General features: G+C 35.1%; 2 protein-coding genes across 4 annotated transcripts; one reads left to right on the plus strand and one right to left on the minus strand.

The window, feature by feature from the left end:
- Positions 1–2594: 2594 nt before the first annotated feature.
- On the plus strand, positions 2595–5899 carry LOC140828823 (scarecrow-like protein 28). Its single transcript, XM_073191654.1, has one exon. The coding sequence runs from the start codon at positions 3511–3513 to the stop codon at positions 5557–5559; it is 2049 nt and encodes a 682-aa protein (XP_073047755.1). The 5' UTR covers positions 2595–3510; the 3' UTR covers positions 5560–5899.
- A 1184-nt stretch (positions 5900–7083) lies between these two features.
- On the minus strand, positions 7084–12300 carry LOC140828824 (probable transcriptional regulator SLK3). Of its 3 annotated transcripts, none has more exons than XM_073191657.1 (10): positions 12212–12300; positions 10371–10840; positions 10052–10183; positions 9872–9920; positions 9469–9686; positions 9274–9342; positions 8710–8810; positions 8399–8492; positions 8240–8309; positions 7084–7976 (listed from the first exon to the last, which is right to left on the minus strand). In XM_073191657.1, the coding sequence occupies exons 1-10, from the start codon at positions 12237–12239 to the stop codon at positions 7363–7365; spliced, it is 1845 nt and encodes a 614-aa protein (XP_073047758.1). In that variant the 5' UTR covers positions 12240–12300; the 3' UTR covers positions 7084–7362. The 3 variants fall into 3 exon arrangements, with proteins under 3 accessions (XP_073047758.1, XP_073047757.1, XP_073047756.1); XM_073191656.1 differs by having other exon boundaries at positions 10371–10843; positions 12212–12290; XM_073191655.1 differs by having other exon boundaries at positions 10371–10870; positions 12212–12273.
- Positions 12301–12632: the final 332 nt, after the last annotated feature.

The raw sequence follows: 12632 nt of genomic DNA on the forward strand, positions 1-12632 counted from the left end.
GTGAAAAAATAAATAAAAAGGTAAATTTTCTTGGAAATAAATAAAAAAATGACGTTACAAGATTAAAGCCACAATTTGTGGCTGTGCGCGAATGGTGTATGTTCTTGCAAGAAAATTAAAAATACAAGTAAACAGATGCTCGATAATAAAAAAGTGTAATATATAATTTTAAATTCATTTTATTTCTATGTTGTGTGAATTTCAAATTTATTTTTTGTTACACTCGACAATAATTTTTAATTTTAATAATATTTTAAAAATAACAATAAATGAGAAATGATAAGCCAATTATCTAGATAATCCAACCTCTATTTTCCTCATCTCTGAATATTTTTCCTCTTTAATTTTTTAACGATGTGACAATCCGCAGCCGTTATATTTTGGTGAGAAGTTGATAAATTACAAGTCTTGTGTGTGGCAAGATTTCCAATGATATGTTGATAAAGAGATTGAACTCCTCTTCATTGATCAAACTCTCACTTAATCTACATCTCTTTAAGCTCCGTGCTTTATTTTTGAATTCATGTTGTCCAGATTGTAAAGTGCTCATGTTTTAATTTTTACAATGTCTTGCAATTATATTTATAAAAGTATTTTTTTTAAATGAATATTTATAAAAATATTTAATTACTAATAACACTGGAAAAAAATTAACACGCCTCAAACTCCAAAATATCTTTCAAGAAATTAAGAGTGTGTTTGGTTAGAAAAATCAATAGACAAAAAATTCTTTTTTAAAAAAAATCAAAAATATATTATTTAATTATAAAAATTGTTTTAAAAAATGTTTTTTTAGAAGCATGGTTTGTCTTTTGGATTTCTTCTTCTACTTATATTTAAATATAAAATAAAACATTTTTCACATTTATTCAAATGTTAAAACACTCATGAATTTTTATATTTGGGTTACAGATGGATAAATATATTTACCATACTTCTTGTTCGTGTTGATTGTTTCATCTAGGAGTTAAATCTTTGAGCTCAAACCTCTTTTAGGCCAGTGTTATCCAAGGTGAAAAATTACAACTTTCTTAAAACTCGCGGATTTCATCGACTAAAAAAGTTATCAAATGAATTATAAGTACGATTGAAATGAGCGAAAAAGAAATATGAGTTAAAATATGATCTAAGGTTGAAAATATCATAAGATTATAGGAGTGGTGAGAAATAACCATTTTTAACAAACATTTTTGCCAACTTAGTCTCCTCTAATTTAGACTTTTAATTTTTTGTGATTTTAGTTTTTTTCTTCATCGGATTGTTGATATAAAACAAAAAACAACGAGGTGTTATTAGAAAATTCTGACGTAACACCACGACCATTCATATTCGCTATCTTAATACATCATAATATAGCTTGCTTTTGTCTCATGGCATGATGAACCTACAAATTATCTTCTAAATGGTGTCCCAAAATTATTTTCTTCATGTAGTTCATTCTTACAAATGTTTCAAGTTCATGCCTATTTCTTTCTATTACCCGAAATTCAATTTCGAAGAGTTACTTTTTTCTTTTTCTTTTTAAAAAAAGATAATTTTGAAAGTAGGAACCAACAATGTGGAGTGATCAAGTAATTATTTTAATATTGGAATTATTTGGCTCCCATTATAATTTTCTGTGGCATATAAATCGTGTGGAACAATTAATGCCATCTTTTGAAAATAAAAAATTTCTTTAAATATAATACAATTTATAAGGTATAAAGATTAGCAAATAGTGGATATAGTAGGGGATTTTGAGACATTATACATCTATCTACTTGTAAATATAACAAGAAATGTCAAATATACAAATAAGATGATAACTAGGACAAATTATTTAATCACAATGTAATCTAATATCATAAACAACATTTTTTCAATAAAATGGAGTCTACTTTTTTCCTTATAATAAATGTCAAATAAATTAAATATAGAAGACGTGAATGCAAAATTTCAGTTTAGTAAAAGTCAGAACATTCACACGAATCATCATATCTCAACATATCCCATAGATTTCGAAACATAGAAATCACGATTTAGTAGATGAAAAAAATGAAGACGATAATTTTGTATTAGAAAAAAAACCAGGGAGATGACTCAAGCTAACAATTGATTTTTTGTTGAGATTTTAATCCAAGCTTCAAGAAATTATTTGAGTATTAGTATTGTATCCGAAATCCGAATTGTCTATTGACACTTGTTCGTTGTCGAGGCCAACACGATTTTAAAACCCTTAAATTTTTTATGAAAAAAATATGATAGTCATATCAAACATTTATATGATACATGTCCTATAAATATTTTAAGACCAATAATCTCAACTTTTTTATATTACAGTGAACAGATATAGACAGTAGTAAGTAACCTGCAGTGAAAGTAAAGGAGGCAATGTGAGAGGTAAATTTCAAAAGAACTAACGGTCGAATATCCAGGTGAAAGTGAAAAATAAAAGGCATAATTAGAGGTCAGGCACGTGCATACCACGTGTCTGATTACTAAACCATAATTTTGTCGTACGACTAAACGGTCACATTTCACCGACAAGATCCAACAACGGTCATATACTCCTCCATTCTCCACCCTCCGATTTTAACCCGACGCTCACGGATCTCGAATGTAGACCTATATTCTCTTTTTGCCGAGCCATCATTTTCCCTCGGTAGAATCAGATTATATACGATGAAACAAGGCTACAACAAGGAGTTGTTTATTTAATATATAAAAACTCAGCTTCTTACTGTTTTTTGGGTTTTTGGGTCGTGGGGTTCTTGATAGGTGACTAAGTGACGGAGATTTAAGACAGATAATGATTATTTTGTTTATTTTCTTGCTTGTTTAATGAGGTCTTGACCTGGGTTTACGGGTGGGATTTGTTTTTGAATTGAGTGAATAGCATGGATATGTTGGAGTTAATGTATGTTGGTTTTGATCAATCACGCCCCATGTTTTTGTGCTACTATCGTGAACATAGGTGCATCTGCAGAATATTATTCCGTAGTGTGATGACATATCAGATTTCTTCCAAATGATTTCACTTAGAAAGTTACGGAGTCCGATGATTTGTTTTAGGTAGGTGTTCCTTGATTTTGTTAATGTTTGATTAATTCTTTGATTCTTTGTTCTGTAATTTCTAGTGTATTTAACGATTCTTTGTATTCTTCGCTGCATATAAGTGGTCGGATTGATTCTTCATATAGGACACAGAAAAGCATATACACCAGAGGGATTGGTTATTTTTGGTTGTGATATTTCATTGATTTTGACATCGGATTCCAATTTTGTTTCTTGGTCTTTTCATTCTTGGAACTCACACACTAACAATAGAAAACATTGGTCTATGTCTCTTGATTTCTCCTCATAAAATTATTTGCTCGCGACCTTTATCAATTCTACTATAAAAGTGCATAGTTTGAACAGTGTATAAATATAAGTAAGGCGCGCACACAGAGAGCGAGCGAGAGTAGAAGTGGGTGGGAGAGCTGTATTTTTGTTGAAGGAAAGGAGAAAAAATAGGTAAACGTCTGAAGCATGTTGGCTGGGTGTTCATCTACATTGTTGTCTCCAAGGCATAGATTGAGAAGTGAAGCATCTGCACAGTTTCAAGCTTGCCATTTTCCTGCAATGAGCACCCAAAGATTGGATTTGCCTTGTACTTATGTGCGAAAAGAAGCCACTCGATCCCAACCCATTAGACCTGTTGGTCTTTCAATCGAGGTACCAATTGAAGCCAAGACTACAGGTTGTTCGCTGAGGCAGTGTATCAAGCTTCCTCCTGCCGCAACCACAGAGGGCAGGAGGGAGAAGAAAGTTGAGTTTTGGGAGAAAGGTAAGGTTCTGAAAAAGAAAAAGAGGTATGCGGAAGAAATATCGTACGATGAGGATATTTTTATTAGTCCAATGAAGAGAAAAAGGGGTAACGGAGAGTCGGATGGTATGCCAGAAGAAGAAGGAAACTTGAGCTTAAGGCAATTGGGTGGTGAAAGTTTTTGGTTTCAGCCAGGTTTCAACGTTCCACTGTCCATTCCTCTGAACGCAGCCCTCGATACACCTCAAGTGACTTTTCCTGTATCAAGCTCACGAGAGGAAGAACAGATGTGTTTCATGCCTAGTGACATATCAGTGCCACCATTGCCACCTTTGTCAAATATTCCTTGGTTTGATTCTGTTGTGATTACGGACCTAGGGGACAAGAATGTCGAAGCAAGATGTGGTCCTGAGAAGGAAGCCTCAGGATCATCAAGTACCTCATCTGACAGTCATGGTTTAGTTCTCAGGCTGAGTGATAATCCGCTGGAGAGTGAAATTGGCAATGGCTCGACTCCACCTAATCCAAGTGAAAGTGCTGAGGTTATCGTTTCGAGGAATAATGGGAAAAATAGTCACCAGGAGCGTGAATGTATCGAACTTGTGAGCTTACTAATAGCTTGTGTTGAACAAATAGGCTCAAAGAATATTGCTGCGATTAACCATTGTCTTGCCAGACTAGGGGAGCTTGCTTCTCCAATAGGCGGCTCCCCTATACACCGCCTCGTGGCATATTTTACCGAGGCTCTAGCTTTGCGTGTTGCAAGGCTGTGGCCACAAACCTTCCACATTGCAACATTCCTTCGAGAGTTTGATCGTGCTGATGATGATAGTGGTGGCGGCACCGCATTGAGGCTTTTGAACCATGTGTGCCCAATTCCAAAGTTCATTCATTTCACGTCCAATGAGATTCTGTTGAAAACTTTTGAAGGGAAGGACAGGGTTCACATAATAGATTTCGATATAAAGCAAGGGCTGCAGTGGCCTGGTTTGATTCACAGTTTGGCTACAAGGGCTAATCCGCCTAGCCACATCAGAATCACTGGTATTGGTGAGTCGAAACAAGACCTGATTGAAACAGGTGATAGACTTGCTGGATTTGCTGCAGCACTGGATCTGGCTTTTGAATTCCATCCAGTAGTTGATAGGTTGGAAGACGTGCGGTTATGGATGCTTCATGTTAAGGAGAAAGAGAGCGTGGCAATAAATTGTGTATTTCAGGTCCATAAGTTGCTATATGATAGTACTGGAGGAACACTGCGGGACTTCTTGGATTTGATCAGGAGCACAAAAGCTGAATTGATTATAATGGCAGAGCAAGAAGCAGCACATAATGAACTCAACTTGGATTCAAGACTATCCAATTCAATGAAATACTATTCTGCCATTTTTGACTCGATTGATTCGAGCCTTCCACTAGACAGTCCAATGAGAATCAAGATAGAGGAAATGTTTGGGTCTGAAATCAAGAATATTGTGGCTTGTGAAGGACGAGACAGATTTGAAAGGCACGAGACGTTTGGTAAGTGGCAACAGTTGATGGAGCATGGGGGTTTCCGGTGCATGGGAATGAGTGAGAGGGAACTACTTCAGAGCCAAATGCTGTTAAAGATGTATTCGAACAAGAGTTATAGAGTCGAGAAGAATGGTCGAGATGGGGCCGCCTCATGTCTGACTCTGAGTTGGTTGGATCAACCTCTTTACTCAGTCTCAGCATGGACAGCAGCAGCAGACTTGGTGGGAAGCTCTACATCGTTTCCTCAGCCAAGTTGAAATGAAAGTCTTTTTATTATTTCTAATTCACACATACGATTTCTGTTCTACTCTGGTATAGTATGATAGGGAACTGCAGTCCATTCTTTGTAGGTAGAGAAATCTTGTTATTCTTTCATTCTTTTTTCTAGACAAGGTTATTGAGATAGGGAAAGACAGGCTACTATAGACTTCAACTTCAGGTTTTTTTTTTTGGGTTGTTTGGTTTTCTTTCTTTGATTCTTAATGTAACCTAGAGTTTTTTTTTAATCGTCTTGCATATTCTTTGTAGTCGGGATTATCTAATTGAGTCATATACTTTGAAAGACATGCATGCTTTGTAATGAAGTGAGTTTTGTTCTCCTAATAAATTTGTGTTTCATTATTTTAATACAACGGGATATTCATTTAAATCAAATGCATTTGGATAGAATAGAAATAGAATTTGCACCCCAAACGGAGTTCTCTACTGGAAACAGCTAGGGGGTTTGCACAGCGTGTGCGCAAGTACTTCCAGTTATAGCTGTATTCTTCTTCAGTCCATGCAAACGATGTTCTTTTGAGTCCCATCTAGGAACTGAGATAGATAGATTGAGGAATGAGTATGTCTACCAGAAAAGATTCTACCTATTGTTTTGAAAATTTCTGCGGCGGCCACGGGGGGTTGCGGCATTGAATAGGTGTTGAGATGAAAAGTCTTTTTTACTATTTCTCATTCACACGTACGATTTCTGTTCTATTCTGGTATACTTATGATAGGGAGCTTCAGTTCATTCTTGTCATCTTTGACACTAAGCGACAATGAGGTGTAGTTCCTATGCGAGCAGTGTTTCCAAGAATAAGTCATGGAGTATGCCTAGTGGAAGTATTTGAAACGAATGTTTTTATATGCTTGAAAACTGTGAAGATAATAGGAAAAATATGGGCTAAATTCAGCTTCATCATTTTCAAAACCAATTTATCATTGTAATATATTCTAATACAATATAATATATGTTTTCGACGTTAAAATAATCATATATTATTTCAATTTATATATATATATATATATATATATATATATATAAAGTAATCAACATATTTTAACACAACATATACAGTAAAAAAGTTTTTTCGTAAAAAAACTTAGAATGGTTAATATTTCTTTTCAAAAACATTTGGAGGGCTTCAGTTTTTTTTTTAAATTTCCTTTCAATTACCCAATTAGTTATATATCATTCTGAAAAAGCAAGTTGATCGCTTAGGTTCATGTTTGGTTTGTTAAAAATTGTCGAATTCTAGCTATACAAAGAAATTCAATTCAATCCGTAACACATAGTCAAACATAGAATTAAATTTAATTTACATTATAAAATAAACTAATCTACATGAATTTTACATCAAAATACGCTACTCTCACTATATTAGTTATAACTTATCACACCAATGGGTGGCTTAGAGTCTGTGTATTGCTTCAGATCTAGAGCAAAATTAAGCGTCCATCAAGTTATATGGATATTTATCTAGATTATTTTACCAAATTACCAGGAGGAAAAAAAAGGGTAATTAAATGAATAACGAGATACTTTCATACTAAGGAGATGATGCACCACAAGATAAATTTAATTAAAAGTCCATACTTTGAGAAACCTGATGGATCCCGTTTCTTGACCTACTCGAGAAAGAGCTATTACTTACATTTTTCACCTGTTTTCCCTGCCAGATATATGCTCCTAACTGTCGCAAAACATCTATGAAAATAACCACATTAAATCTACAAAAATTATGAAAGCTCAAAGAAGTCAAACTGGGGAGCGTGGTTCTGTTTTGACATTGGTGCCACCACTAAAAGTCTGCAGTACTGCCACGAGGAATAGTCTTTCTTGATGCATTAGCCAAATTCGTCTGATCTGATTCCGCATTAGATCTTTCAGTAGAATGAAGCCTGTTGTTTTTTGCGCTTTTATCTGAAGGCCATGAAGGGGCAGTTTCGTTATTTATCTTTTCATTTGCATATTGCAAGCTCCTTCCCTTGTTGGAAGCTACCATTTCCTGAAGCATTTTGTCGATCAAATGTTGATGATAGTTTTTACCAAGTCCAGAAGGTGATCTTGGCAAGTTACATGAAGGTAGATCAGTATGTAGCCTAGGGATGAGAGGTAGAGAATCATAACATGTGGACCTAATGGAAGGATCAGCAAAGTAGGAATCCACCCCTTTCCTTCTCATGGAGGCGATAGAAGCATTTCTCCTGAATAACCGATGGTTACAATCAGCCAAATCCAAAGTCGACTTTTCCGGGCCAGATACTAATTCATTGTATGTCACTCTACAACCATATTCATTCGCATGATGTTCATGACCAATTGGTTGATTCTGAGGACCTGAAAACAGTTTCATTCCTTGTTTCTCCAACTGATCCATTGTTTTGCAGCTTTGAACGTAAGTGTTCAAACTCTCTACAAAAGGAAGTTATATGATTCAAGATTAAGAATGTTTCAACTATCAGAGGCTCATGGGGAAAAAACAAGCTGACTGCATTATCAAGCAAATATACTTGCAAAAAAGAGAATCTGTATGTCAAAGTATAGCTACCTTGATACAATCGTCAAGACTAAAAGCAAAGAAACTAGCACGGAAAGCCTAACATTTCAAAAAGTCGTGGAACTTTAAAAGAAGATGAATACCAATGTCATTTTTCTAAGAGTTTTTTATTACATACCAATTGGTCCCATTTTTCTTTCGGTGCTGAATGCCATGAGGTCTTTCATGGAATTGAGAACTTCAGCAATCTGCAGTGTATAAATTGGAACTTTCAGCCATAGAACATGAAAATTTCATACAATAGCGTCAAAGTGTCCAATTCCCTGGAAGATTTTACCTGTAAGAGCCTAGTAAATGTTTTGGGGTATCCCAAGCAATTCACCACTGATAAATCCATACTTCTCGCAAGTTGATGCCCCGCCACAACAAACCTATACCAGATAGAGATAACTAGAAGGCATTAATTCCGTCTCTAGTGCTCTCAATATCATTTGTAGGTAGTCAATTTTCAGCTTCATAAAAAAAATATTATCCACTTATTCATACAGTGCAGATGAAAGTTGGATAAAAGCCTAGCCTCGACGGGTGTCAAAATGCTGCGGTCAAACAACTTGGGAAAAAGGAAAAAGGGTGGGTCTAGTCACTTACCTATCACAATTTGCATGGAAATCCTCGGAAGAGACACTCATAGATACCCCATTCTGAATGTCATTTTGATATTTCTCCGCTGAACAAGCCAATTGATCAACCTGTGAGGAAAAATATTTTATTTACTTAATTGAAGAACGGACTAAGACCATCAATTCATTCGTATTGGAACATCAGCTGGCTTCACTCACACTAATAATATTGAAATTCTTGGATTTTTCTGAAAACTTGACAGAGAAAAATGAGCACCCTTTGGACATTCTCATATTTATGACATCACTCAAGAATATAAATACTCGAATCTAATAAATGAAAGATCATTTGACTACAAAACAGAGTAACTAAACAATTTTATTGGTGTTAGATGCTTAATAGATTGTGACCGGGTAGAGTACTGCAGAGCTAATCCTCAGATTAGAGAAGAATGAGTGTTTATTTCATGAATAGTGAGAATTTACTATGTCAAAGGCACTAGATTAACTCATATATCAAATCATTTACCATGTAAAAAAATATATATATATCAAAATTGCAATTACAAGCTCAAAAAATAAAATTTAATACCTGAGGAGCAACCAAACTACGAAGCAGGTATTCCTCGTGATTTTGTACACAAAATTCCCAGGACAATATCTAGCAAAATTTGAAAATCAAACTATATTAATGAATAAAACTAAAATGGGGAGTTTTTATCCAGTTAAATAAACAAAATTAATGATATGAAAAAATAAAGAAGCTTTAAAGAATGAAAAATAGTACCTTCAAGTCCCATCTGAAAATTATTTGCAGCTTACCCTCGTGAACAACACGAAAATTTTCATAAATGCTCTCTTGAGTGGCTTTCCTATACTCCAGCACCAGTAATCCAGAGGGAACTTTAAAATATGCCCGAGGTAAATCCAGGAACAGAATCTCATCAAGTACACCACTATCAAATTTTGTTTTAAATAGTCTAGGCAATGCCTCAAAAACCGCCTCTGTAAAATCATGAAAGAAATGTGCAGATAAAATTGTTAAACGCGATGTACAATAAGACCAAATAACCAAACAAGGGGACAAAACTCATCATTGGATCCATAATTCACAACGCAAAACATGTATAAAAACAAGAAATATTTGAGAAAGTAAATTCAGGAAGACAGAAAACAGAAGTAGGGAATACCAAGTCCCTTTCCTGATCTCGAATTGCATATGTCACAACACCAATGCTCCTGAAAAAATAAATAACTGAAATGAACTCATTAAAAATAAGATGATCTAAATAGCCAAAAAAAAAAAGAGATGATCTGATTTTGGTCCAGTGACCGCTCTCGAATATGCAAAAATCAGATCCAACACTCACCATAGGTTTTGGGTAGAAAACTCCCGCAGCATGTCTCTTATCATCACTATATGTAGAGAAACACCATCTTTTACATGAGTCCGGGGCATAATACTCTGATACAAATTTCTTCCAATAAACTATATTGTTGTCCTGCGAGGGGAGAGAAAAGAATATGGGAGACGAAAGAAAATGTGTTGGATCTTTCTGTACTGGATCTATAAAATCATGGAATTTGTTAAAGATTGAAATAGAAAGAGAAGCCCATGAAATTAATATAAAGCAAAAATGTCATATGTAAGACAAACATGCATTTCAAGCCAAGAAAAGAGTAACTAACACGTGGTCGATTCCGTAGATGATACAGATACTGCATTAGTCGTCGAGAACAAAGACTGCTGTCAATTAAAGTTCCAAAAGAAACTTTATTACCCAGGTCTTGCTGCATATTTCTCATCTGCTGTTCCAGAACCTGCATTTGAACCCCCCTACGATGTTGAACTGAAGGCAAAATTAGTCGATGCTGCTGATTTTGTTCCCTTTGCTGATCCATCATTTCTTCAAGTTGTGGGTTGCAAAACAATAATTCCTGAACTGTTTGCTGATGTGGGATGTTCTCTCGGTTAACATCAATTCTTGGTTTTTTCAGCATTTGTACAGGAGTGCCTGCTTCCCTCTTTATTCTAACTGGAAGCGATTCTAGACAAGCATGTAACTCTGGCCTAGACAAATTTGTAGAAGCTGTTGAATTTTCCATTTGCTGCCTCTTTCTCCCTGGTCCACCTTGATCTAAGGGAGAAAATGTTTTATCTGCTGATGAAACATTCATGGGTTTGTTGCCTGAGAAAGGTATGTATGAAGAGGGTAAAGTAGTACAAGGCTCCAAATCATTGATTCCATTACTAGGCAAATAAACACAAATAGGCAAGTTGTTGATAGAAACAACAGCTTCATGGACTACAGAAGATCTAAGGTTTGAAGATTTCCCCACATCAGTAGCATTCATAAAACCGGATGCCGAGTTTTATTCAGTTGTGCCATCTCAAGAATAGTTACAAGAAGCTTGACATCTTGAAAGAAAATTCACAAAATAAAAATTCCTAAGAAATGGAGTGGACGCAAAATAAATCATGACTGTAGTGAACAAACTAGTTTTGCTCAACAAATGTTAAGATACATAAAATTTCCCCTAAGATGGATACATATATCTCACAAGTTCAACATGTTCTATTGAAAACTAACATGGGATATGCAAGCATTTAACCGAAAATTATGCTCAGAATGGATGAAGAGTGTCGAATACCTAATTATATCAATAGACGCCCCCCAGCTTTTTTAGCAAATAAGTGGTTTGTTTTGCATTATTGTCTGAATGATATATATCCAATAAAGTTCAACGGTGAGATAAGTGTGACAATGAGTATGGATATTAGCAATTGTGAATACAAATCTGCGATCGAGGTTTTGAACACTGGTTTACACACAGAATCCTGAAATTCCACCTTCCCCGACAAATAAAAATATTACTCTCATTATTCTAAAACAGAAACCAAAACCCGCGATACATTTACTGCATTTAAATGTTTTCCAACGGAGATAGCAGCATCCGAGTTACCCTCAAACCAAGCTATCAAAGAAGACATAAAACAGCCATGTTGTCTTTACATTTAACAGTAAGGATCACGATAATAAAGTTAATCCAAGAATACAAATAAAAAAGAGTCAAATTTGTGAACTATCGGTTTATGATCTATTTTTCTTCAGCAAACTAACAAATCACACATGCAAGCCTAGAGTCATACACACTCAGCCTCGCCCAAGCAAGTAAGAAGAAGAAACATTGAAAAGAGCGAAAAAACACCAGAAGGGAGACAGAACAAGCGCTCATACCCAAACTCATAAAAAAACCTCAAAAATCAACCTTATACCGCAGTTTTATACGTGAGGCAAAACGGGAAAACAGCATTAACATAAAACTCACAATTTTATTCTCAAAGATGACTTATTTACTCTTATTCCCAATTTTTTCGTCTCTTTTCTCCGCGCTTTCATTCACGCACGGTGTAAAACAAAGCATCATTCAACCAAAAAACAAAAATACATGAGAACCCCAAAAACCAATACTTCGTCAAAAACATCAAGGAACAGACAAACAGAACGGGGTTCAATTTTCTCATATACCTTGGGAATCAAAGCCTCGAAAAGCCATTCCCCTATTCGTACACTGCGCGTTTGTGTGTGAGAATATGGAACATTCTTGGTTATGTATAACCAGCTCGCGGGAACTAATAATGTGGAGCGATAACGGGTTGATGCCGGTACATAGGGCCCACGTTTACAGGCCATTGCCGGTCGAGTATGACAACGACACGTTTCATGCGAATAGGTGCGACAAAATTTATGACAGGTCGGACAAAAAATTGTAACCTTATTTTTTTATTCAACTAATAAAGGTTGGTGATTATTAAATTAAGGCAATCTTATGATTAAATATTACACGATGCGTATCTTATTAATTTCTTAATTTTGATAATTTTTATATAAATAAAAGTATTTATTATTTTATTAAGCTATGATGTATTAGTGATCATATAAGATTTAC

Source organism: Primulina eburnea, chromosome 4, assembly GCF_022965805.1.
Source record: "Primulina eburnea isolate SZY01 chromosome 4, ASM2296580v1, whole genome shotgun sequence".
In the NCBI taxonomy this organism is placed as follows: domain Eukaryota; kingdom Viridiplantae; phylum Streptophyta; class Magnoliopsida; order Lamiales; family Gesneriaceae; genus Primulina; species Primulina eburnea.

What these genes read in the sequence shown, in the direction of transcription:
- LOC140828823 (XM_073191654.1), top strand. Translation starts at nt 3,511, where the DNA reads ATGTTGGCTGGGTGTTCATCTACATTGTTGTCTCCAAGGCATAGATTG.
- LOC140828824 (XM_073191655.1), bottom strand. Translation starts at nt 12,239, where the DNA reads ATGGCTTTTCGAGGCTTTGATTCCCAAG. An exon ending in TCGAGGCTTTGATTCCCAAG is followed by an intron (nt 10,871 to 12,211) that starts GTATATGAGAAA and finishes TACCTTTCTCAG; the next exon opens with GCAACAAACCCATGAATGTT. An exon ending in CATTTACTAGGCTCTTACAG is followed by an intron (nt 8,310 to 8,398) that starts GTAAAATCTTCC and finishes TATACACTGCAG; the next exon opens with ATTGCTGAAGTTCTCAATTC.